This window comes from Chaetomium fimeti (assembly GCF_033439085.1).
Source record: "Chaetomium fimeti strain CBS 168.71 chromosome Unknown B0H64scaffold_4, whole genome shotgun sequence".
In the NCBI taxonomy this organism is placed as follows: Eukaryota; Fungi; Ascomycota; class Sordariomycetes; order Sordariales; family Chaetomiaceae; genus Chaetomium; species Chaetomium fimeti.
In genome coordinates this window covers 1,886,532-1,906,891 of record NW_026944332.1, presented here as the reverse complement: position 1 = coordinate 1,906,891, position 20,360 = coordinate 1,886,532, and the positions used below count along the sequence as shown (strand labels likewise).

The following is a 20,360-nucleotide window of genomic DNA, read 5'->3' as shown; positions in this document are numbered from 1 at the left end:
GTGACATCTTTGCACTTGGAGCCCGGCTTGCCCATGGGGGTAACTCAACCCCATCGTGAAGCCGGAGCAGAGCGGAGCGGATGTGGGACATGCTCGCACAGTGCACGGCGATGGCAAAAAAAAAAAGGCCAGTCAGTGTGCGCTCGTCCCTCTCTTTCCTCCCGCCGAGACGTGCCACTGCATTGGTTGGATCTCCACCGGTCGATGGCCAACTCTGGGAGTGGTTGGAAGGAGGAATGACCGGTCGGGTGTGTGATTGGCTGGAGGGAGGAAAAAAGGTTATCGTCGGATGCTGATTGGCGAGTGAGTTTGGTTTGGGAGATCCAATAACCCGAGGGCGGCTCGGCGGGCAGCCTTGGAGGGGGCGAAAACACAAGGGCGGGAGCCGCTGGGATGGAAGGCAAGGGAGGCGACCGAGGATCGGATGGGTAGCTTCAGCCTCCACCACCTTAATGAGACGAATGGGGCCCGAGGGGGCTCGTGTCCGATCCAGCGAGTGGGAAGAGTGGGAGTGAGTGAGCGAGTGAGTGAAGAGGAGATGAGGTGCAGGAAGGACGCGCTCAATGTCACATTCCCCCTCGCTGCAAAGCGCTTGTCATCGGCGCTGTTTCCGACTCGACAGAGGGGCTCTTCAGTTCTTGTTACGTCATGACAACAGGGGGCGGGCGAGGCCCAGGTGCGGGAGAGTGCTCGCTGACGGCGGCTCTGGGGGGGCAGCTTCCGATTGTCGGTTGCTGAACGTGAAGCCCAAGTTTGAGCGCGGGGAGAGGAGGGGTTGCTTCGTGAAGGTGGTTGAGAAGAGGAGAAGCGGAGTTGCAATTCAGGGGTTGTTGACACAAGCCTTGTCAGATCGACAACTCTCTTCCCCCGCCTACGAGGGAATATCTCCTCTTCCAAGGCAAGAGCTTTTGATTTCCTTGTTTAAATGTAAACCTGCCCTGAGAAGAAAAGCCATACATCGTAACTCCAACAAAATGGTGTGATGAAGTCGACGGGAAAATTCAAGGGTATTACCACGCCGTTGAGTTGGGCTCGTTAGGGCCTGAGAATGCTGAAACCCTTCGCGTGCCCCTTTTCCAAGTAAACAACAACCACGCCCCTGACCAGACACACCCATCCACGGGTGCCGCCAACAACAGCAACAACCCCATCACTCTGACTTCTCCCCCTCCACCCACCGCCCACTCTTTCCTCCCTCCTTCAACACCACCCTCAACCCCCCAATAACCATCCCCTTATCCACCGCCTTGCACATATCATAAACCGTCAACGCCGCCGCCCCCGCAGCCGTAAGCGCCTCCATCTCAACACCCGTCTTGCCATCACACGACACCGTCGCCGTAATCTGCACCTCATCGGCCCCCTTCCCTCCCACCTCACCCCCCTCCCCTTTTCCACCCCCCTCTTCATCACCACCACCACCACCTTCACACAAAACCAACTCCACCTCCGCATGCGTCAACGCCACAGGATGACACAGCGGGATGAGATCGGGCGTGCGCTTGGCCGCCATCAGGCCCGCGACGCGCGCCACGCCCAGTACGTCGCCCTTGCGCATCTGGTTGGCGCGGATCAGCGCCAGCGGCGCGCGCGACGAGAAGCGCACCGCACACTTGGCCTGCGCGACGCGTCTTGTGGGGGTCTTGTCGGCGATCGAGACCATGTGTGCTGAGCCTGAGGCGGTGAGGTGCGTTAGTTTGGGGGCTGATGGGGGTGGTGGTGGTGGTGGTGGTGGGGTGGGGTTGTTGGTGTTGCTGCTGCTGTTCTTGTTGTCGTCGTTGTTTTCGTTGTTGTTGAGAGGACGGTTAGCGGTGGTTGAGAAGAGGCGGTACTGGAGGTAGGTTGTGGTAGCATGTGAGGGTATCATGAACGCCGGTAGCTGGCCTGCGGGTTTATTGAGTTGACGAGGAGTCGATGGCAGACCAACGTGACGTCGCCGTAAGTGACCCCTGGGACGCTGTTGAGATGGTAACCGATCTACAATTCTACTTAGCTAGACTGCCCATACATCATGCCATGCAAGCCGTTTCCAATATTCAATAAATGTCATATGCCCAAAATATCGTGCCACACTATGCCCCAACTCCGCCCAATGCATAACGAAAAAATGTGACAAAGGATAGTTACCCACCAATTAATATCATCGGCCGGTTCTTCATGTGTTCCAGCTCCCCGATGCCGGCATGTTTCTCTTTCTTCCCCTTGACGGCCGTGCCGATGACATTGAGAAGCTCCTCGGAGTTGGGCACCACTAGGGCCTGGGAGTCGGCGGGAAGGCTCGCTACCTTCTCCACGGCGGCTTGCTCCAGCGCTTCGAATGCCGCTTCGTCGATGGGCTCGCCCTTGTTGACCTTCCGTACGATGTCCCGCAGAGAGACCTCGGCATTCCCAAACAAGCACACTTTCAGGTTCCCATCGCTCGTGATACGAAGCCTGTTGCAGGTGCCGCAGAAGTTGTGTGTCATGCTCGTGATGAATCCAAGTCTGCCCGTGAATCCGGGCACTTGAAAGGTCTTGCTGGTGTCGTTCTTATGACCTTGAACTCGCTCGAGACCTGGGTACCGAGAACGGATCCGATCCAGCATTTCCTGGTAGCTGAACATCTTGCCCTCATTCCATTTGTTGCCATCGAACGGCATGTATTCGATAAAGCGCACCTCGACATCCTTTTCCCGCGTCAACTCCACAAACGGGAGGATTTCGCGGTCATTCATCCCGCGCATGACGACACAGTTTATCTTGAACTTGATGCCCGCCCCGGCGCGGTTCAACTCGAAGATGCGGTCGATGGTTTTCTGAACGGCGTTGAACCCTGCCCGCCGCGTCATAAGCTGAAACTGCCACGGATCCAGCGTGTCGAGGGAGAGATTGACGCCCGTCAGGCCAGCCTCGACCATGGGCTCGAGTTTGCGGTGTAGTGAGAGCCCATTGGTAGTCAGGCACAACTCCCGCAGTCCGTGGGTGCGTAACGCCCCGATTTGCTGCATCAGGGGCACAATGTCCCGCCGGACTGTCGGCTCCCCTCCGGTGAGGCGGATTTTGGTTACGCCCTGGGAGACGAAGAGGGAAGAGAGCATGACGATCTCGGGCGTTGTCAATAGTTCCCGGGAGGGTGAGAGGGGCACGCCCTCCTCGGGCATGCAGTACAGGCATCGTAAGTTACACCGTTCTGTGACCGAGATGCGCAGATAGTCGTGTTGTCGATGGAAGGTATCCGTGAGGAAGTCGGAAAAGGGCTTGGCATCCCGGATGCGGTCCCGACGCGGGGCGACTGCCGAATGCGCCGGAGAACGGGCCGAGCCATCAGGATTCGAGTCCTCTTGCCGGAAGGGAGCCGGGTCTTCGGTAGCGCGTATTTTCGGACTTGGTGGTGGCGCCGGCTCGGCAGGTGTGCGGATCGCGGCAGCCCCAGAAGCGCATCTCACTTGCCACGAGACCGTCCGATTTGTCGGAGCTACCTGCAGTTTGCCGGCCCGGAGGCTACGGGCGACGCTGCGTACAGCAGCTGCCATCGTCTGAATTTAAGCACTTTTAGTACTTTGGCGATTCAGCGATTCAGCGATTCCGCCGTAGATGACATGGAAGTTTTGGGGAAATTCCGAATGCAGCTGCGCATGTCGTGGATAACGCAACCTTTGTTAGAATGTTCTCTTGCCACGCCGGCCCTCGGAGACTCCTGTCATCGCTCTATCTTTCTTCGACGGAAATAGGTGCTCAAGCCGATGGCAACGGTGACTCAGCGTTGAGCGCGGGGGGTTCTCCGCGGGCAGAGGCGGGATTCGGAAGTGGCGGGTCCCCTCTGATCGGCTTATCTCTCGCCGGACAATGGTCTTGGCACATCCCGAGTCAGCGGGGCCACGGCAGGCACCTTCCGGACACGGCATTCCATCCATTCCATGTTGTTTTGTTTGCACGCACAGACCGTATCTAACACTCAGAAGGCACCACCGACCTTCCTTCCTACCTAATTCGAGTTTTTCCTTTGGAGCGGCACAGGCAGCGACGGGGTGGAAGCTCTTCCAGATTCAAGTTCAGTTGATTCAAGTGAATCTGGCAATCTCTGACTTGCGAATTCGCTGGGCACCTTCCTCATTTATGTCCTCAGTTTTGCCCGCCTCCGCAGAACTCGGGCGAGATCCACGATGCAATTCTCAAACCCACTAAAATGTAAGCTCTTTGCATGTCAAGGCGAGGCCAATCTTTTAGAGTTCAACTTGTTCAATCGTTAACAATCAAAAGCATCGGCCCACTCCCTTCCAAGCCCAGATGGCAAACATCTTGCGACTGTTTTCGGGTCCGTTGTCAATGTCCGAGCCGTTGCCGGACTCAATGTGGTCAATGTTGTTAAACTCGGGCAGGACTTTGCGGGTCCGGTGCTGAGCTTTCAGTGGTCGCTCTCATCTCGTCTTTTGCTCGTTGCCGATGCCGAGCGGATTCGAGTCGTGTCGGCGTTGGACGACAGCCTCAGCGCCACCATTCAAAACCACACGACCGCAGGTACGAAGCCGGCGTACATTGGCTTCGGCGCGTCGGACGCTGAGATTTGTGTTATTTCCTCATTCGGGCTGAAATTTTCCATTTTCGACCTCGCCTCGTCCAAAGCGACTGAGATCGGCAGCCCTAAGGTCTTCTCTTCATCGTCTGCCTCCAAATGTTTCTCCTTTCGACCCGAGACACGTCACCTTGCGGTGCTGACGAGGACCTCGGGTAAGGACATGGTAAGCATACACGGCTATCCGACAAGAGAACTGCAGAGGTCCTGGGCACCCGACACAATCGATGCCCAGGCGCTGGTCTGGAGCCCGGACGGCCGGTGGCTGGTAGTGTGGGACTCGCCCGCCCATGGCCACAAGCTCCTCTTCTACACATCCGACGGGCACGTCTTCAAATCATGGTCGGGGCCTGCCAACCCCCTCCCAGAGGACCGAGATTTTGCCCTCGGAGCTGGCGTCAGGTCGGTCGAGTTTTCTGCAGACGCCCGGTACCTTACCGTCGGCGATTTCAGCCGGTCTGTCTGTGTGCTCAACATGGCCTCGGTTACCGAGACAATGCGACTCCGGCACCCGAGAACTCTCGTACCAAAAGATACCCTCCAAGTGAGTACCCAGATTATTGGTTTTGCCAGCGCCTGCCCTGACTAACTGGGCGCTGCAGGTTTGGCAGGAGCAAATTGCCGTGTCGCATGCGAGGCCTACCGTCCACACCTTTTTGCGAACGACGCAGGGCATATCACCCGCCCCTGCCTTAAGGGACAACTCAGAGCCAGTCTCAGGATGCGCCTCCATTTCGTTTGATCCCTCTTCGACCCTTGTCGCCACGCGGCAGGACGACTCTCCTAGTACCGTCTGGATCTGGGACGTGCAGGCCGCAGAGCTCCGCGCAGTTCTCCTATTTCATGGAAATGTGGCTAGCCTCTCGTGGCACCCAACTATCCCGGAAACACTGTTGGTCAGATGCGAAGGGGACCAGTACAACGGCTTAGTCTTCATCTGGGATCCCCTCTCGGAGGGGCCCCGGTGTGTTGACTTCGCTCGGCACTTACCTGGCGGCAAGACAGGTGGCAAGCTCCGAGCCTTGTGGCTTGGGGTCGAGCAGTCGAGCCCTCCGTCTGTTTTCTTCTCAGACGCCCACCATTACGTGCTTGCATGTCTTGGCGAGACGGCCCAGGGCCCGGCTCCGTGGGGCGACCACGAGTTATCGGGACCAAGTCTGTCAGTAGATGGACGCAACGAACGTGAAGAGTCCCCCCTCCACCTGATCCCAGCATCTCATGACAGAGCTGAAATCCCGGCTTTGGAAGAGGACGATGACTCCAGTGAACTGGAGGACACCTTTGTCTACAAGCGGTAGAAGTTTGTCGCCGGTCTTTTTTTGACAACAGTGTTGAGCCTGGCCTCGGCGACATCGTTCTGGACAGAATTCGGCCTGGCAGCGCGGGCCTGAGGGCTTGGGGGTGGCCCTATTGAACAAGGCTTGGAAACACAGTCGAGTCAGCTGTTGACGTTAACAGCTCACTCGTCTCTCAGTCTGTGATGCAAGTCGACATATGCAAGCCCTGTCCCATTGGGAAAGGCTCTCGGCGCTTCGAGTCAAACAGAAGGATGAGCGTGAAACCCCGCTCATGGCCTCGTTGCTTATTCTTCGCTTTCCCCGTTTTGGGACAGGGGGGTTGAATCGAAACCCCAACGTCACCGCTCCCCGGGACCCCCGATCTTGTAGATCGATCAATACGATTGGTCGTTTCCGGTTAACCGTCGACGACGCCGAGCCCCTCGCCGAAAGCTTCCACTCGACCAAGCTTCTCATGACCAGATCCTCACTTCCGTTTGTCCCCGGGGAACTGATAGCTCCAAGAATGGTAGACTCTTCTCCGCTCGAACACACCAACACGGACTGCTGGGCGCAGCCTCAAGCTCAGGCTTCTCCGGGTGAACACACAAATGACCCTTCCTGGCGTAGTGCGACTCTGCGAGTGAGGCAAACATCACTGGTCCCCGTTTTGGAATACATGTGCATCCAGGGAGCCGGGAACCGGCAGGACTCTCGCGTAGCGGTGAGAGTTTATTGCTCTGGGTTCATCTCCCTTGTTAGCGTACCTCAGGCGCTTGTGCGAAAGCGCGCGCCTGGTTACAAGACGGAGTTGAGGTGGCCGCCGGCATGGTGGCTTGTTGTTCTGGAGCGCCACGCCAAAGTTTCTTCCGCTTAATGCACCCTCGGCTGCGCTTGTGCAAGTCTCCGGCCCTTGTCTGTGTCTCCCCGAATCTATCACACATGCCGGGCACCCAGCACCACCAACTGCATTACTACTCTCGCTCGTTGTCGCTTCTGATGACAAAGTCCACACCACACGACCCTGTTGGCGCCAAAAACCCGGTCGGTGTTGCCGGACCCGCGCCCAAGCCGACCCGGTTGATTGGACTGACCGGGGGGCGGGCGGGGAGACATTGACGCCACTTGGTGACCAACAAGTTCCTTCTTTGTAACCTTCTCGGGTGCCAGAAGATTGTTCTCGGGCCGCGTATTATCTTGTCTGGTTTGGGGTGTTGGGATATACCGGCATGTTTGGTCCCTTAGTCTTCCTTCGTGCCGTTCGACGCATCTCGGACCCGGGATGGGCCGCCATTGCACAGCTCGAGCAGCAGCCATCAGGTGATTGGGGCTGACCGGTTCTGCCTAATCTGTTTATTTGTGTCTTGGGACTTGACGTCCGGCATGAAATGTGATGGCTCGTCAAACGCGGACCATCTCCGGATTCCCGACACGAACAACTGTTTGGTATCCCTGACAATGGGCGTCGTCCGCAGCCGAGTCCTTTTGGCAAAGCTGACTGCCCGAGAAAGGCAGTCGCTTTCCCGGGAGGTACGAGGCTTTTCCTTTATTGATGTAGTTCCCGGGCATCTTTCTGGGGATTTTACGACGGCTTCGTAAAGCAGGTCCCCTTGTTCAGCCATATTATACCTAACCCTGCCTTGGTCCGGAGGCCACTGGCACTACATTCCCTCGACCAAGCATGTGGCGATAACTCAACGGGTTTCCTCGTTTCTATTTTTATTCACTTGCGCGTTTTGGGGTTGAGCCTCGAACGAAACAACAACTCTGCCCAGCCGGTCGGGACTCCTGGCCCCATTGTTGATGGCGTGCCATCGTTTCCAGCATCTCGATACCTTCCAAGATTCCACGGTATCCTGTGATCGGTACCTAGGTTCTGGGATACTCGGCACATCATCGTACCGCCGTGTCCTGGTCTTGTTGCCGCAGCGTTGAAGACGGTTTCGGTCGGCGCCGCCCTAGTCCTAGCCGCCTTCCAGTGAGCGGAAGGCAACTCAGGATGCATCGAAACCAGCAGAATAACCGGATCCTGGAGACTTTTACCGTGAAACCGGGACCAGAAACGGGATTGTACTACATTTTAGTTGCCAACGTACGTCAGACCCGCGAATTAGCTCCCGGCTGGGCATGACTAACTGCCCATATATAGCTTGCTCACCGGACGACATGGAGAGACTTGAAGGCGTTTGCTTCCCAAGCTTGCGAGGTAGATCATGCTGAGGTCTACCCTCCAACCTCCGGGTTCGTCCGGGTGAAAGGACGAGCCAACTTTGAGAAAGCATTCAGTTAGGTGAACTTCAAAGCCTCGAGCCAGGTCGGTTCTAATCGTGATCGGTGATAGAATATCTCGACGGCAACACGCTTGAGTACCGCGCCCTTCAAGCGGATGCCCGAAACATGCATCAAGCTACCGTCGTCAAGCTCCTGCCAACCGACTACCACGCGACGAAAATTATGCGAGGAGACAATGGGAGGGTTGTTAGCGAACCTGAAGACCCGGTCACCGACTCTAACGAGTCATCTTCTCAGGGCGTAGGCGCGGCAATGGGAAGCCCCTACCTGGGTTATAATGGGAACGCCAGCCCAACATTCAACATGGGGGATGCACAGTGGGGATATGTTACTTCGCCCTCATATGGCGCCGGCGGGGGCTACCAGCCAGCTCCGACCGCGCCTCCCACGCCGCCTGGCTCTTTGGGATACCATCAAGTGGCTATTTCGAACCATCGTTTCATTCCGCAGCTAACAACCGGGCCTCCGCCCACATCACACCAAACCATGGCAAACCCGACACCCGTTTTCGCCGCATCCGGGGTCACGCAATATCAGTACAGTGACCCTGCCGGGTATTATCCACAGGGGACGGCCTACGGCGCGAGGGGGCCGGGCTATGCCGGATTTGTCCAGCCGGCGGCGACGAACGGCGGCCACGCCTATGCCACGGGAAACGGCTGGCTGTCCGAGGCGACCCCGTCGCCGCAGCCGGACCAAATACCCGGCTACGACTACGCCCGCCCGGCCGTCGTACTCGAGCAGCGCAAGATCATCATCCGCGACCTGGAAAGAGAGGGCCTCTCCGAGGCCGTGGTCACGAACCTCCTCGTCCAGCACGCGGGGATCGGCGTCGCGCCGGGCCAGGTCGAGAAGCTGGAGCTCCCGTTCAACAAGGACGGCAAGGCCAGGGGCACCGCGTACGTCACCTTCGGCACGACGGCGCTTGCCAACGCGGCCGTGGCCGCCCTGGACGGGCGGAAGATGGGCACGAGGAGGTTGTCGGCGCGCCTGGTCGTCGAGGGCGTCTCGCCGGATGGGTTTGACAGCAGTAGGTCCGGCCGGCGCCAAGTTGGCGGTGGCGGTGGCGGTGGTGGGAAGTCTGCTGGCCGGGGCTCGAATTCGAGGGTTGATGCCGGAAAGCCGCCGAGGTCGACACAGTCGCAATCACAGCCCCAGTCTCCGTTTCAGTCTTCTCAACCTGCCGAGGGGTTGCCGCAGCCTTCGTACCTGGCCACCTCTGTGTCCGTACCCACGTTCCCATCCACGACTGGCAGCGGCTGGACGAAGACGAAGGAGGAGCGGCCGGTTATTGTGGACGGGAGTGGGGGGCGGTTCAAGAAGGAAGCGGCGCCGGTTGTGGTGGACGGGACCGCGGGCAAGAAGGGTGATGGTGGGCACCGGGGTTCTCGGCGTTGATTTGATGATGCCTCTGTCACTTCCTTTTTGTTGCTAAAGGTTTAGGGAAAGGAGTGGTGGTGTTGGGGTGGGGAAGGAAGGGGAGTTTTGGGAGTGGAAACGGTCGAGTAGAAAAAAAAGGAGACGATGGCGTTGTGACAGTGGGAGAGAACCTTCATGTAGTTGCCGCCTTTCCTTGGATTGATAGACACTCCCTTTCAGACAGCACGAACTCAATCAACATATCACCCTCCCTTATTATCCACAAACTTGACCCCCACCTCCACCTCACACCCAAGCAAGCCCACCATCCTCCCCTAGAACCTCCCCGAGAGAAACGAGGGGCATGAACAAAAGCCTCCACCGGGGACGCTCAGTCGGAACGGAACATCGTCACCCCCGTCCCAGCTCGAGGGCGTGTGGCTCAGTTGGTAGAGCGTTCGCTTAGCATGCTTTCCTCGGTATGCGAAAGGTCCTGGGTTCGATTCCCAGCTCGTCCATGGAAAGGAAGCTGGTAAGGGGGTGGCGGCGTTTCGTCTTTTGGTGATGGGGTTGCTTCTTTTTGTGGTCTGTTAAGTAAGGTAGGTGTTGGCTGGGTGGGATAAAGGGGGTGAGGGGGATGACATGGGGTGCTTGGGTGGTCAAGGGAAGGAGAGAAGGGGCGACGACAACTCTCATCATAACACAAAGCATACATTACACCCGTATGTCCATCCATTCATTCACCCCCTCTTACATATCCCCCCAAACCATACACACACACATCCACCCACCCCCACATCCCCTTACAAAAGCTCACCCAACCCCTCCAACCCGACCCCCTCCCTCCCCAGCCTGGCCACGAGCCTCGTATTCTGCCCCTGCAGCTCCCCCACCCTTTCCCGCAGCATCTCGACCTCCTTGCGCGCCACGTCGCGCTCGGCGCGCGCCCGCCCCAGCTCCATGGCCAGGTTGCCGCGCTCCTCGCGCTCGGCCGCCTTGCGCCGCCGCTCGGCGGTCTTGCGCTCCTCCGCCGCCCGCTTCTCGGCCAGCCGCTGTAGCTCGCGCTGGTATTTGGCTTCTTGCCGCGCTACCTCGCGCGCGTGCTTCTCGTGGAGGCGCGTCAGGGCTTGGTCGTCTTGGTCTTGTTGTTGTTGTTCTTGTTTGGTTTTGGAGTCGGTGTCGGGGTCGGTGGTGGTGGCGCCGTTGCTGTTGCTGTTGTTGCTGTTATTGTTGTTGTTGTTGTTTTGTTTTGCGAGGCGGCGGGCTTTAGCACGCTCGAGTTTCTCTTGGGCTTTGTGCATGCGCTGCTGTAGTTTGCGCAGTTCTTTTTCGTGCTGGGCCTGGGCTTGGGAGAGGCCGGCCGAGGGGGTTTGTTCGCGGGAGAGGGCTTGCGAGGTGGTCTCGGAGAGAAGCGAGTGGGTGGAATGGTTGGAGGCATTCTCGGCTGCCGGAGTGGTGTCGACTTTGTTGGAATTGTCGTCTTTGCTGGACAGAGACGTATCGACCTGGGTGGTGGGACCATCCTCGGCTGAGGCGAAGCTCCCGTCTGAATTATCGCTCTCATAGTCGCTGATATCGGAGTCGGTTTCTATGGATGCAGGTGTGAAGGCGGCTACCCTGCTGGCAACCGCGGACGTGGCCATGCCCAGTGCACTGCTCAGCATGCCATAGATACCGCTGTTGTTGGCCGACGGCCCTTCCTGATAGCCGGCCTCACCATCCGGAAGTTGATCCTCAGCTGCAGTGTCCGCCGGCAGCCGACCCGGACCCTCGTTAACCGGTGACTCCCCAGTTGGCTTTGTCCCTTTCTCTCTCCCCTTTTCCATTGTTGGCCGTGGATTCATAAGCTCTTCCATCGACTGCGAGGAAAGCCACTTGACAAACTTCCCGGCATCGTTGATAATTCCCCCTGGCGTCCCCTTCTCCACCATGAACCGCGGCACACTGCCTCCGGGGTCGCTGCGAGTGACCATCAGCCACTCGATCGCCATCTCCATGTCGCTGTCGGCGTCGTCAGACAGGCGGAATGACACGGTCTTGGCGCCCTCGCCCTCCGACTCGGCCTCTTCGCCCACAGCTTGCTTCGCAGCACGCAGCACGGCCTCCTTGCTGATGGGCTCGCCGGTTACTGCCGCGCTATTTGCGTCGTCCCTGCTTAGATCAACCGAGGACCTCACACGCCGGAGCGGTTTCTCAACGGGCACCTCGCGGATGACCTCGACCGACTCGTAAGTCCCGCGGACAAAGCCCGGCCTGGGTGGGCAGTCGGGGTGGTCGCAGGGCCTCGAGACGACCATGAACTGTCTCGGCGCGCGTTTCCTACCGCGGGGTTTCTTTTCCTCCTTGGGCGTCATAATCAGCGTGATGAAGTCCCGCGGCGTCGTCGGGCCTGGGAACCTGGCCGAGACGTGATACACTTTTGACGGTTAGCGCCCCTTTCTTGAGTTCGGCAGACGGGGGAGAAGTAAACAAACTCACCACCCATCTTCCCGCCCTCAAACTCCACCCCATCAACCTTCCTCTCAGCCCCAATCCCGCGAACATTCCCCGTCCCCGGTTCCTTCCTCGGTTCCGCCTCGACCCGTTCCAGGGTGACTTGCATCTCCCTCCTCAGCGCCGCTTCCCTATGCAGTTGTCAGTTCAGTTCTCCTTCCCTTTACACACCCCAAACCACACCCGAACCCCATCAACCCCTCCCGAACCCCATCAACCCCCCATCAACTCCCCTTCCCTTGCCCCCCTCCGTCCCCAAAAAAAGGGGGAAAGAAAAAACAAAAGAAAGAAAAAAAGAAAAAGGACCTACCACCGCTCAAACCCCACGCCCCCCGGCCCAACGCGATGGAAACTCCTTCTCGCAAACCACGCCCCCCTCCCATCCTTGGCACCCATCTTGTACATGGCAATGCCATGCGGGTTCCCATTGCTGCTGCCACCGCCCTGCTGCATCTTCAGATCCTTCCACTCACGGCTGAGCTTTGTCAGCGTCGCGTGTCTTTCATTGTCGTCGGCATGTTTTGTGGTGTCATGTTTTGTGGCGGTGGTTGTGGTGGTGCCTGAGGGAGGGGAGACGGCCGAGTCGGTGTGGGAGCGGGCGCGGCCTGGGGGTGTTGATGGTCTTGTTGTTGCTGGTGTTGTTGGTGAGGAGGTGGATGGGGGGATGGAGTCGATTAGGAGCTGGGCGTTGGTTAGGGTGGAGGTGAAGAGGCTGGTGAGGGCGGTGGTGTTGTCGGTGTCGTCTTTGGTGCTGGTGGTGTGGGGGGCGATGTCGGTGGCCCAGGAGAGGGGGCCGAGGGATTTGAAGGGGTGGTGGTGGGACATTTTTTGTGTGTTTTGGTTGTTGGTTTTATTCTTCCCCTTCTTGTATTCCCTTCATGCGAATAAGTGGCCCGGGCAATGAGAATGAGATCGAGTGAGGTCAAGTAAGGTATGGCTATGTTGTGGTGCTCAGTGTGAGATTTGGCGCCTCAAACTGAATGATCAAAGGATCTGGGAGTGATGAGTGAGATGTGACACAAAATGTTCGGCGTGTTTGCCTTCTCGTGGTGTTGGGCCTTGTTTCCAGGTTGGCGAAACAAGGGGCGAAGCGGATGTGCGTACGCGTCATCCAAACCTTAAAATGATTGCTGCTCCGTGGGGAATTACACAGCAAATCGGTTATCTAATGTGGACAAAAAGAGCGAGTTAAATGGTGCCTGGTTCCTGAATTGAACATACTGCGGAAGGTGCTTACCAGGTCCCAATCCCTTTTTAAGGTCACTTCAAATCACTGACAGTTGTTTTATAACTCAGGTACTGCGTCGTGAGGTGGGGTCTCTATGAGTTTGGGTTCCGTAACCAGTCAGTAATTTGTGTTGGTGCGTGACTCGATCTGCATCTGAACCGTTAAATGTTAAATACACCTGATATCAATATCCCATTTGCTGCCATTATTTAATCGATACCTAAACTCTGGGCCGACTTCATCACAGCCGCCATGCTCGGGTCTCAATCAGGTGTGGTTGTTGGTTGACGTCATAACCAGGGCCTCCCTGTCGTTTCAAAACGTCACCAAAGCCAGGCGCCAGGCACACCAAACAAAACGTTCCACCGAAACACGAGGATTGCGGTGAAGGCAATGAAATTTGGAAGAGAACGCAATAAAACTCGGGGTGGCTCATCGATTTGTCTCGGACCCAGCAACTACAATACAGGTACAGATACACTGATACAATCCAACCACTAACCCCACCCATGATTCCCGTTTTGCCTTGTCACAACGCCCCCCCACCCCAATCCAGCCCGAACCATCGGCGCCCAATACCGTCGTCGCCCCCCTGAAACCGATATCCTGTAGCCCTGTTCCAGGGCATTCCAACAAACTTGAAAATAATGATAATAATAAAAATAGAGTCGAGCCCATAGACTACTACTGCATGGTCTTCAAGAAACCATCCAGGTCAAAGCTCTCCTCGTACTGCGTGTTATCCCATAGCTCCCCCAAGCCCTCGAGCCACGCGGCTTTCTTGCCCGGCTGCCGGACGTCGCCCGTCTCAATGTCCACCATGTCCTCCTCGCGCCCTTCGATATTCTCCTTGCCCTTCTCTGCTATCAGGCTCGGTCCCGACTCGCCGAGGTTGAACAGGTCGAGGATCTGGTCCGTGTCCATCGTCGCCAGGCCCGCGTTCTGCTGGTTCACCACCGTGCTGGCCACGTCGATCTTGAACCGCTGCAGGCTGAGGATCTTCTCCTCGAGCGTGCCGCGCGTGATCAGCCGGTACACGTTGACCACCTTCTTCTGCCCGATGCGATGCGCCCGGTCCATGGCCTGCAGGTCCTTCTGCGGGTTCCAGTCGTGCTCCACAAAGATGACCGTGTCCGCCCCCGTGAGGTTCAGCCCCAGCCCGCCCACGCTCGTCGTTAGCAGCAGCACGTCGTACGACGGGTCGCTGTTGAACTTGTTGACAATGTCTTGCCGCTTGTTCGCCTCCACCGAACCGTCCAGCCGGAGGTATTGCGTTGCCGGAAGCATGCTCTTCAGAACCGTGTTCTGCACCATGTCGAGCATCTCCTTCATCTGACAGAAGATGAGAGCTCTGTGCGGCTTGATGGGCGTGTACAGCGGGTCCGACGACTCTTGCCCTTCGGTACCGATGCCGCAGTCGACGAGAAGATCCCGGAGAGCCGTCAGTTTGGGCGCGTGCGTTGGGTCCTCGAGGCTCGTGTTTTGCTTGGCCAAGAACTTCTGCGTATCGTCGTAGGACCTGTGGCCCGGCTTCATGACGAGCGCCGGCGAGTTGCAGAGCTTGCGCATGTACTGCAGCGCCTGGAAGATGTGTTGCTTGGCGTCCTTGTCTTCCTTGCCAGCCTGCTCCGAGAGTTTCTGTCCTTCCCTCTTGGTGAAGTCCTCAAACAGCTTCAGCTGCAGGTCGCTGAGGTCGCAGTAGTAATTCTGGAGGATCTTGGGCGGGAGATCGTTGAGGACCTCCTCCTTGAGACGGCGCAGGAGGAAAGGTAACACTTGCTTGTGTAGAGCCTCGATGGCTAGCGCCCCCGCCTCCTGTTCCTTCGACGAAGCCTTGCTGTAGCGACTGTTCGCGATCGGCTTCGCAAACCGGTCGAGGAAGACCTTCTCTGCGCCTAAGAAGCCCGGCATCAAAAAGTCGAAGAGAGACCAAAGTTCGAGAACGTTGTTCTGGATCGGAGTCCCCGTCAGGATGAGCCGATGGTTGCTCGCCAGTCTCTTGACCGCCATCGTGATTTTCGCCTTCGGGTTCTTGATCAAGTGACCTTCGTCGAGGACAACGTAGTTCCAGTTATATTTCTCAATCGCATCGATATCGTTCCGGCAGACGTCGTAAGAAGTGATCACGATGTCCGTCTTGTCCAGTCTATCCTTCATGGCCTTGCGCTCGGCTGGGGGGCCGACATAGGCCGTGACGCTGAGGAACGGAGCGTACGCTTTGATCTCCTGCTGCCAATGCCCAGAGAGTGTGGGTGGGCAGACAACCAGAGACGGAAGTCTTCTGACATCGGGTGCGCCCGTCCTGGCAAACTCCTCGGCACGTTGGTGATGATCGCTGGCCACCATGCTGATTGTCTGGAGAGTCTTGCCGAGGCCCATGTCGTCGCAAAGGATACCATGCAGGTGGTACTTGTTGAGGAAGTGGAGCCAGTTGACACCGTCTTGCTGGTAGGAGCGAAGCTCGGCCTTGATAGCCACCGGGATTTTGAACGGTTCGACCTTTTTGGGATCTAACAGTTGGGCGATGAACGTGCGCTCGCGATCGCGGCCCTTCAACAGCTCCTCCGACAGGCCAGGGGGGTCGGGGATACCGGCCTCGAGCGGAACCAGCTTCACTAGCGTAGCGAAGGACGTAGTAGCAATGAGCCGGATCTCGTTGTCCGAATCGCTCATCCGACCCAGCACGGGCACGATGAGGAAGATGACATAGGGGAGAATGGCGTCGCCCATTACGGCGATGAGGTGATATATGGCCTCGATCGCGCCCTGGCGGAAGTTGAGATCCACGGGATTGTTGATCGTCGGCAGAACCTTCTCCACCAACGCTGTCATACCCTCGACCGTGATAACGCTGCAGATAGTCGCCACGCATTTGGCCGCCATGTAGCGGAAGACGGACAGCTCGGATTGTAGAGCCTTGATCACCAGAGGCATCTGCCGCATGACGAAAGGATGAAGGGCCGAGTGCAATGTTGGGGTCATCGTCCGGATCACAGACATGGCATCAACGACCTCCTGGCCAAATGTGTTCTCCGGATCCCTGGCCTCCGGCGGCAGCTCGCCGGAGAAGGCTTTTACGAGGGGCTCCTCCATGAAGGCCTGCAGGCTAGGGACGCGAGTCAGGAGATCGGACCCAAACGTCTGAGAGAGTATCTCCAGTGCTTCTTTGGCACCGCGGCGAGTGATTCGGGCGGCTTTTGCTTCTCGCGCGAACTTGGCCGCATCGGGATGGTCAACACGGTCCTCTTCCTTTTGCATCGAGAGAATAACGCTCGTCTTAAGGGCATGATTGGGAAACTCGGGGGTTTCTGCAACCTCGACGCAAGAGAACTTGACCAAGTTCGCAACCACCTTGTCGGCTGGGCCGCGGCGGCCAGACTCGGTAAACAGCTGCACAAGGCGCGCAATTGTCGAGGCGGAGCGGCCCTGGAGCTCTTGGTTCTCCTCCGTCTTGATGCTGTCCATGATGGCCTTGATGAGGGGGCTCGGCTTCCTGGGCAAAACCTTCATGGCGACCAAGGCGCAAGCGGCCGCGGCGCGGATGCGGGCATCACGAGCTTCCTTCGCCGCTTTTGCCTCCTCGATCACCGAGACCGTCGCGTCGCGAGCCTCGTTGAGCTGAGGAAGCGCTATCAGCCTCTGCCCAGGCGCCATTGCCTTTTTGAGCTTGTCAAAGTCATCGGCCACAACCTTCTCCGCGTTTGCGACAGAGAATGCGCCTGGACCTGCCTCGGGTTCGCCTTGGACCACAACAGCAAGCGTCGGTAGTTTGTTGTGAGAGATTTTGCCGTGATCACGGAAGAGATTGATGAGCTGCTGCGACTGCGAGCGTACCCTGTGAACAAAGCTCACCAAGTCCCGATAATGCGATGGCCGCTCCTGGTCGATCATCTTTTGTAGGGGATCGACAAAGCGCGCGGCTGCATTACTCGCTGAGCAATTACTCGCGTACTCGCCGATAACCATGGAGGCAGAAAGCTGGGTCGACGCGAACGGAGAGATAAGACCTTGCAGGACGTTGCTGTCATACGATCCCAGGTCGGGGGTCGGGATGAAGGACATGATGAGGCCCATGGCCTTGGCGGCGGAGACACGGGAGCGGACGAGGACATCCATGCCCACCAAATCAACGTCGCCTTGCATCATGTGGCCGTCAACATCGTGGCTTTGCGTGCTTGCGGGAATGTCGTCCACCTTGGTCGACTTCCTACGCCGTTTTGTGACTCTCTCGCCCTCAGGAGGCGATGGCCGCCTGCTTGGGATGGGAGCGAGGCCAGGCAAGGAGTATGTTCCGCCTGATGGCTTTTGGAAAAGGGTCCCGTTCATGGGGATGGGATGCCGCGGGACACCGATGGGATGGAGTGTTAACTGCATGAGCGGTTCCACATGCGCCTCGAATTCGTCGGCGAGAATGGCTGGGTCCTTGGCGAGATTGCGCACAAGGGCAGCCCACAAATCCAAAGACATGCTGAGCGTGTTCTGGTCTCTCTCGACCAGGATATTCTGGAAGATGAGACGCAAGATTCTCCCGTTGAGCCAGCCTTGAGACGTCTCGCCGCCGAGGTTCGCAAAAGTCATCAAGGCCTTCAGCACGGCAAGTCGCACCGACGTGATGGTATGCCGCAAGAAGGGGTAAAGTCGGGGAACAAGCAGAGTAAACGATCGCTCCTCATCTTGCGAAGCGGAGACTTTCATAGTTTCCAAGACTTCGGGGAAGCTGCAGAGGGTCGCAAGCAGGTCCATGATCTTGCCAGTCGAGGCGCTCAAGTCATCGCCCAGATTCGAGAGGCTCTCCCAGACGATGTTGATAAGGCCGTCTAGTGCTCCTCGCCGCATCGTGACGAATTCCTTGGCCATCGGAATTAGGGTTGCAGCGCTGACTGAGCGGACGTCATCGTCGATATCGCCCAGGCCTTTCATGACAGAACGGATAACGCCGTCGATCATGTCCCCGTCTTGGAGGAGGAGATCCTTGCGCACGGCGACAACATATCTCAGGCCGACCATGCCTCCATGGCAAACGGCCCAGACGTTCTGTTCAAGCTGTAGGTCTTCTTGCATAACCATCTGGTATAGCAATCGATAAATGGCGTAAACCGACTGCGTCGGAATGTGGCGGAGAACGGATCCAAGGGTCTGACCAACCGTCTCCCGAATTGGAGCTACCGATGTGTCGGAGCTGTAGTCGGTGAACTTGTCGAGCATGAGCACACAACAGAGGCGGCTGGCCAAGTCATCTAGCCACTGACGGTTGAGCTCCGTGTTCCCCTTGCGCGATCTGTCACGACGCCGCCCGGCGCCGCCCCCGTGAACCCGAATGATCTCCCGTAGGCCCATGGCGGCACCGTGGCGTGTCTCCCACTGAGAATCGAACAAATCGATCTTCAGGAATTCACAGAGCCGCTCGTATGGCCATTCGCCCCCCTCCATGTCCTGGTCGACCTCGAGCTCGGATTTTATGGGGAGAATGGGCCCTTTGAATTCGGACACGACCTTGGACTCTTCGTCCACGTCGCTGGGCCGATCGAGGCTGAAGTAATCGGACATCTTGCCGTTCTTCTTCGAGTCAGCATCGGGCATGGAGGTGTCGTCGAACCCGTCAGATCCCGCGGTGGTCGTCCGTCGGAGGGTCAGGTCGCCGAACCCGCTCTTCCCTTGGGCGGCCTTCTGAGCCTCCCGCTTGCGTTTCCTCTTCAGGACGTTCAGTTGTCGTGTGCTCAGTTTACTCTCGTCCTGGTTTTGGCCTTGGCTCTCGTTGACCACGCTGTCCTGGCGTCCAAAGCCGTTTGTGGTGCCTGTGGCGTCGTGCAGGGCTTCGGGGCTGATCGCATGCTCGGCAATTATAGGCATCTCGTCGTCCTCGAATGCCCGGCCAAGGAGTCCAAGCCGGCCATTTAGTGTTTTTTGTTGATGAACCAGCCGCTTCTGCGGATCTAGGGCGGCGAGCGCGAGGTCCACCGTGCCACCACGGAGCAACGGTCGGCCATATCTAAGGATGGCGGAGACGTCAAGGGCATCGAGGGCAAAATATTCCTCCTGGTCGAGGATGGAATCCTTTTGCTCTTCCTTCTTGACGAACCCATTCTCCTCTTCTGGGGGGAATGCGTCGTCCGCATTAGGGTCATAAAGGGGCGCATTTTCGATGATCTTGCCTATCGCTTTGGCGGCAGTGCTCCTGGTTTCCCAATCCTTGTGTCGGAGGTAAGGGACGACCCGAGTCAAAAGGTTGAACAGCTCATCGGGGTGCTGCTTTTGCCAGTCAGCAAGCTGGTTGACAGCGGTGTCCCGAATTAGTCGGGTGCTGCCGGTTTCGAGGATGCTGATACGGCGTTAGTTTGCTTGATCGGAAACGGTAACAGTGCAGGCAACACTGCATGAAACACCGCAGGTAATGATGCTCCCAGCTAGCCATTGAGGTACCCAACTTACGTGACGAGTCGGTCAAGCCTAGTACAAATGTCATGTTAGCACAAGAACCAGACAAGGACCACTAGGTCATTACTCACCGAGAGGCCATCCTTGTTTCATGTCAACGAATTCCAGAATAATATCTAGGCAGTGAAGACCATGGCACTACACTTTATTGGTTAGCGGTGTTCTGCATTTCGTCTCGAGGATTGTGATGCTGTATGAATATGAAAATGGGAGGGTCTGGATGAATGAGAGCGACTGTTGATTGCCCCAGTTGTGCCATCGCAGAATTGTGATTGGCGCATTGTCTGGAGCAGTGCAGGTGGGTCCATGGTTGGCGGTTTGCTTGGACTGCGACATCTGAGCCCGCCCAAATGGCGCTCCCAATACCGATCCAGACAAAGCGAAAAAGGCGATGACACCGAATGCGGACGAGGGGCGCTGGGGGCCTGGATCCCGGCTGGCGACAGCTGCTGGGTCGGGCTGAAAGACGAAATGCAACAACTCACCCGTACCTGGCCTGAAGAGCTATCTTGAGAGAGAAGATGATTAAGTGATCCGAGACTCGATGGTTGAGATAATTAATCCGTTGCGCACTATGTGATAGAATCTTAGCAAAAAAACAGGGTTGTGACGATCATGCAGAAAATTGTAGCGATGAATGGCATTGTCGCCAAAGAGGTCTGCCGAGTGATAAAGTACATACCGAGAAAGGTGAGAGAAAGGTGGGTCGGGCCAACCCAGGATT

General features: G+C 57.4%; 5 protein-coding genes and 1 non-coding gene across 6 annotated transcripts; 3 read left to right on the top strand and 3 right to left on the bottom strand.

Moving 5' to 3' along the window:
- Nucleotides 1–1,066: 1,066 nt before the first annotated feature.
- B0H64DRAFT_152324 (uncharacterized protein) lies at nt 1,067–3,791 on the bottom strand. The gene is made up of 2 exons (XM_062798453.1): nt 2,132–3,791; nt 1,067–1,977 (listed from the first exon to the last, which is right to left on the bottom strand). Exons 1-2 carry the CDS (start codon nt 3,510–3,512, stop codon nt 1,151–1,153), a joined length of 2,208 nt encoding a protein of 735 aa, XP_062659222.1. The 5' UTR covers nt 3,513–3,791; the 3' UTR covers nt 1,067–1,150.
- A 133-nt stretch (nt 3,792–3,924) lies between these two features.
- B0H64DRAFT_152263 (uncharacterized protein) lies at nt 3,925–5,948 on the top strand. Its single transcript, XM_062798451.1, has 3 exons — nt 3,925–4,167; nt 4,240–5,096; nt 5,155–5,948. The coding sequence occupies exons 1-3, from the start codon at nt 4,143–4,145 to the stop codon at nt 5,848–5,850; spliced, it is 1,578 nt and encodes a 525-aa protein (XP_062659221.1). The 5' UTR covers nt 3,925–4,142; the 3' UTR covers nt 5,851–5,948.
- Nucleotides 5,949–7,487: 1,539 nt separating this feature from the next.
- B0H64DRAFT_152274 (uncharacterized protein) lies at nt 7,488–9,756 on the top strand. Its single transcript, XM_062798452.1, has 3 exons — nt 7,488–7,921; nt 7,979–8,114; nt 8,171–9,756. The coding sequence occupies exons 1-3, from the start codon at nt 7,829–7,831 to the stop codon at nt 9,517–9,519; spliced, it is 1,578 nt and encodes a 525-aa protein (XP_062659220.1). The 5' UTR covers nt 7,488–7,828; the 3' UTR covers nt 9,520–9,756.
- Nucleotides 9,757–9,911: 155 nt separating this feature from the next.
- B0H64DRAFT_t89 lies at nt 9,912–9,998 on the top strand. The gene has a single exon. It is a non-coding gene; the product is annotated as a tRNA-Ala (tRNA).
- Nucleotides 9,999–10,283: 285 nt separating this feature from the next.
- Nucleotides 10,284–13,206, bottom strand: B0H64DRAFT_460264 (uncharacterized protein; the record flags this gene model as incomplete). Its single annotated transcript, XM_062807466.1, has 3 exons — nt 12,284–13,206; nt 11,959–12,104; nt 10,284–11,896 (listed from the first exon to the last, which is right to left on the bottom strand). Exons 1-3 carry the CDS (start codon nt 12,796–12,798, stop codon nt 10,284–10,286), a joined length of 2,274 nt encoding a protein of 757 aa, XP_062659219.1. The 5' UTR covers nt 12,799–13,206.
- Nucleotides 13,207–13,885: 679 nt separating this feature from the next.
- B0H64DRAFT_359538 (uncharacterized protein) lies at nt 13,886–20,117 on the bottom strand (the record flags this gene model as incomplete). The annotated part of the gene is made up of 3 exons (XM_062801684.1): nt 19,708–20,117; nt 19,634–19,648; nt 13,886–19,523 (listed from the first exon to the last, which is right to left on the bottom strand). Exons 1-3 carry the CDS (start codon nt 19,716–19,718, stop codon nt 13,886–13,888), a joined length of 5,664 nt encoding a protein of 1,887 aa, XP_062659218.1. The 5' UTR covers nt 19,719–20,117.
- Nucleotides 20,118–20,360: the final 243 nt, after the last annotated feature.

What these genes read in the sequence shown, in the direction of transcription:
- B0H64DRAFT_152324 (XM_062798453.1), bottom strand. Translation starts at nt 3,512, where the DNA reads ATGGCAGCTGCTGTACGCAGCGTCGCCCGTAGCCTCCGGGCCGGCAAA. An exon ending in CCGGCCGATGATATTAATTG is followed by an intron (nt 1,978 to 2,131) that starts GTGGGTAACTAT and finishes GTAGAATTGTAG; the next exon opens with ATCGGTTACCATCTCAACAG.
- B0H64DRAFT_152263 (XM_062798451.1), top strand. Translation starts at nt 4,143, where the DNA reads ATGCAATTCTCAAACCCACTAAAAT. An exon ending in ATTCTCAAACCCACTAAAAT is followed by an intron (nt 4,168 to 4,239) that starts GTAAGCTCTTTG and finishes AACAATCAAAAG; the next exon opens with CATCGGCCCACTCCCTTCCA. An exon ending in TACCAAAAGATACCCTCCAA is followed by an intron (nt 5,097 to 5,154) that starts GTGAGTACCCAG and finishes TGGGCGCTGCAG; the next exon opens with GTTTGGCAGGAGCAAATTGC.
- B0H64DRAFT_152274 (XM_062798452.1), top strand. Translation starts at nt 7,829, where the DNA reads ATGCATCGAAACCAGCAGAATAACCGGATCCTGGAGACTTTTACCGTG. An exon ending in ACTACATTTTAGTTGCCAAC is followed by an intron (nt 7,922 to 7,978) that starts GTACGTCAGACC and finishes GCCCATATATAG; the next exon opens with CTTGCTCACCGGACGACATG. An exon ending in CAACTTTGAGAAAGCATTCA is followed by an intron (nt 8,115 to 8,170) that starts GTTAGGTGAACT and finishes GATCGGTGATAG; the next exon opens with AATATCTCGACGGCAACACG.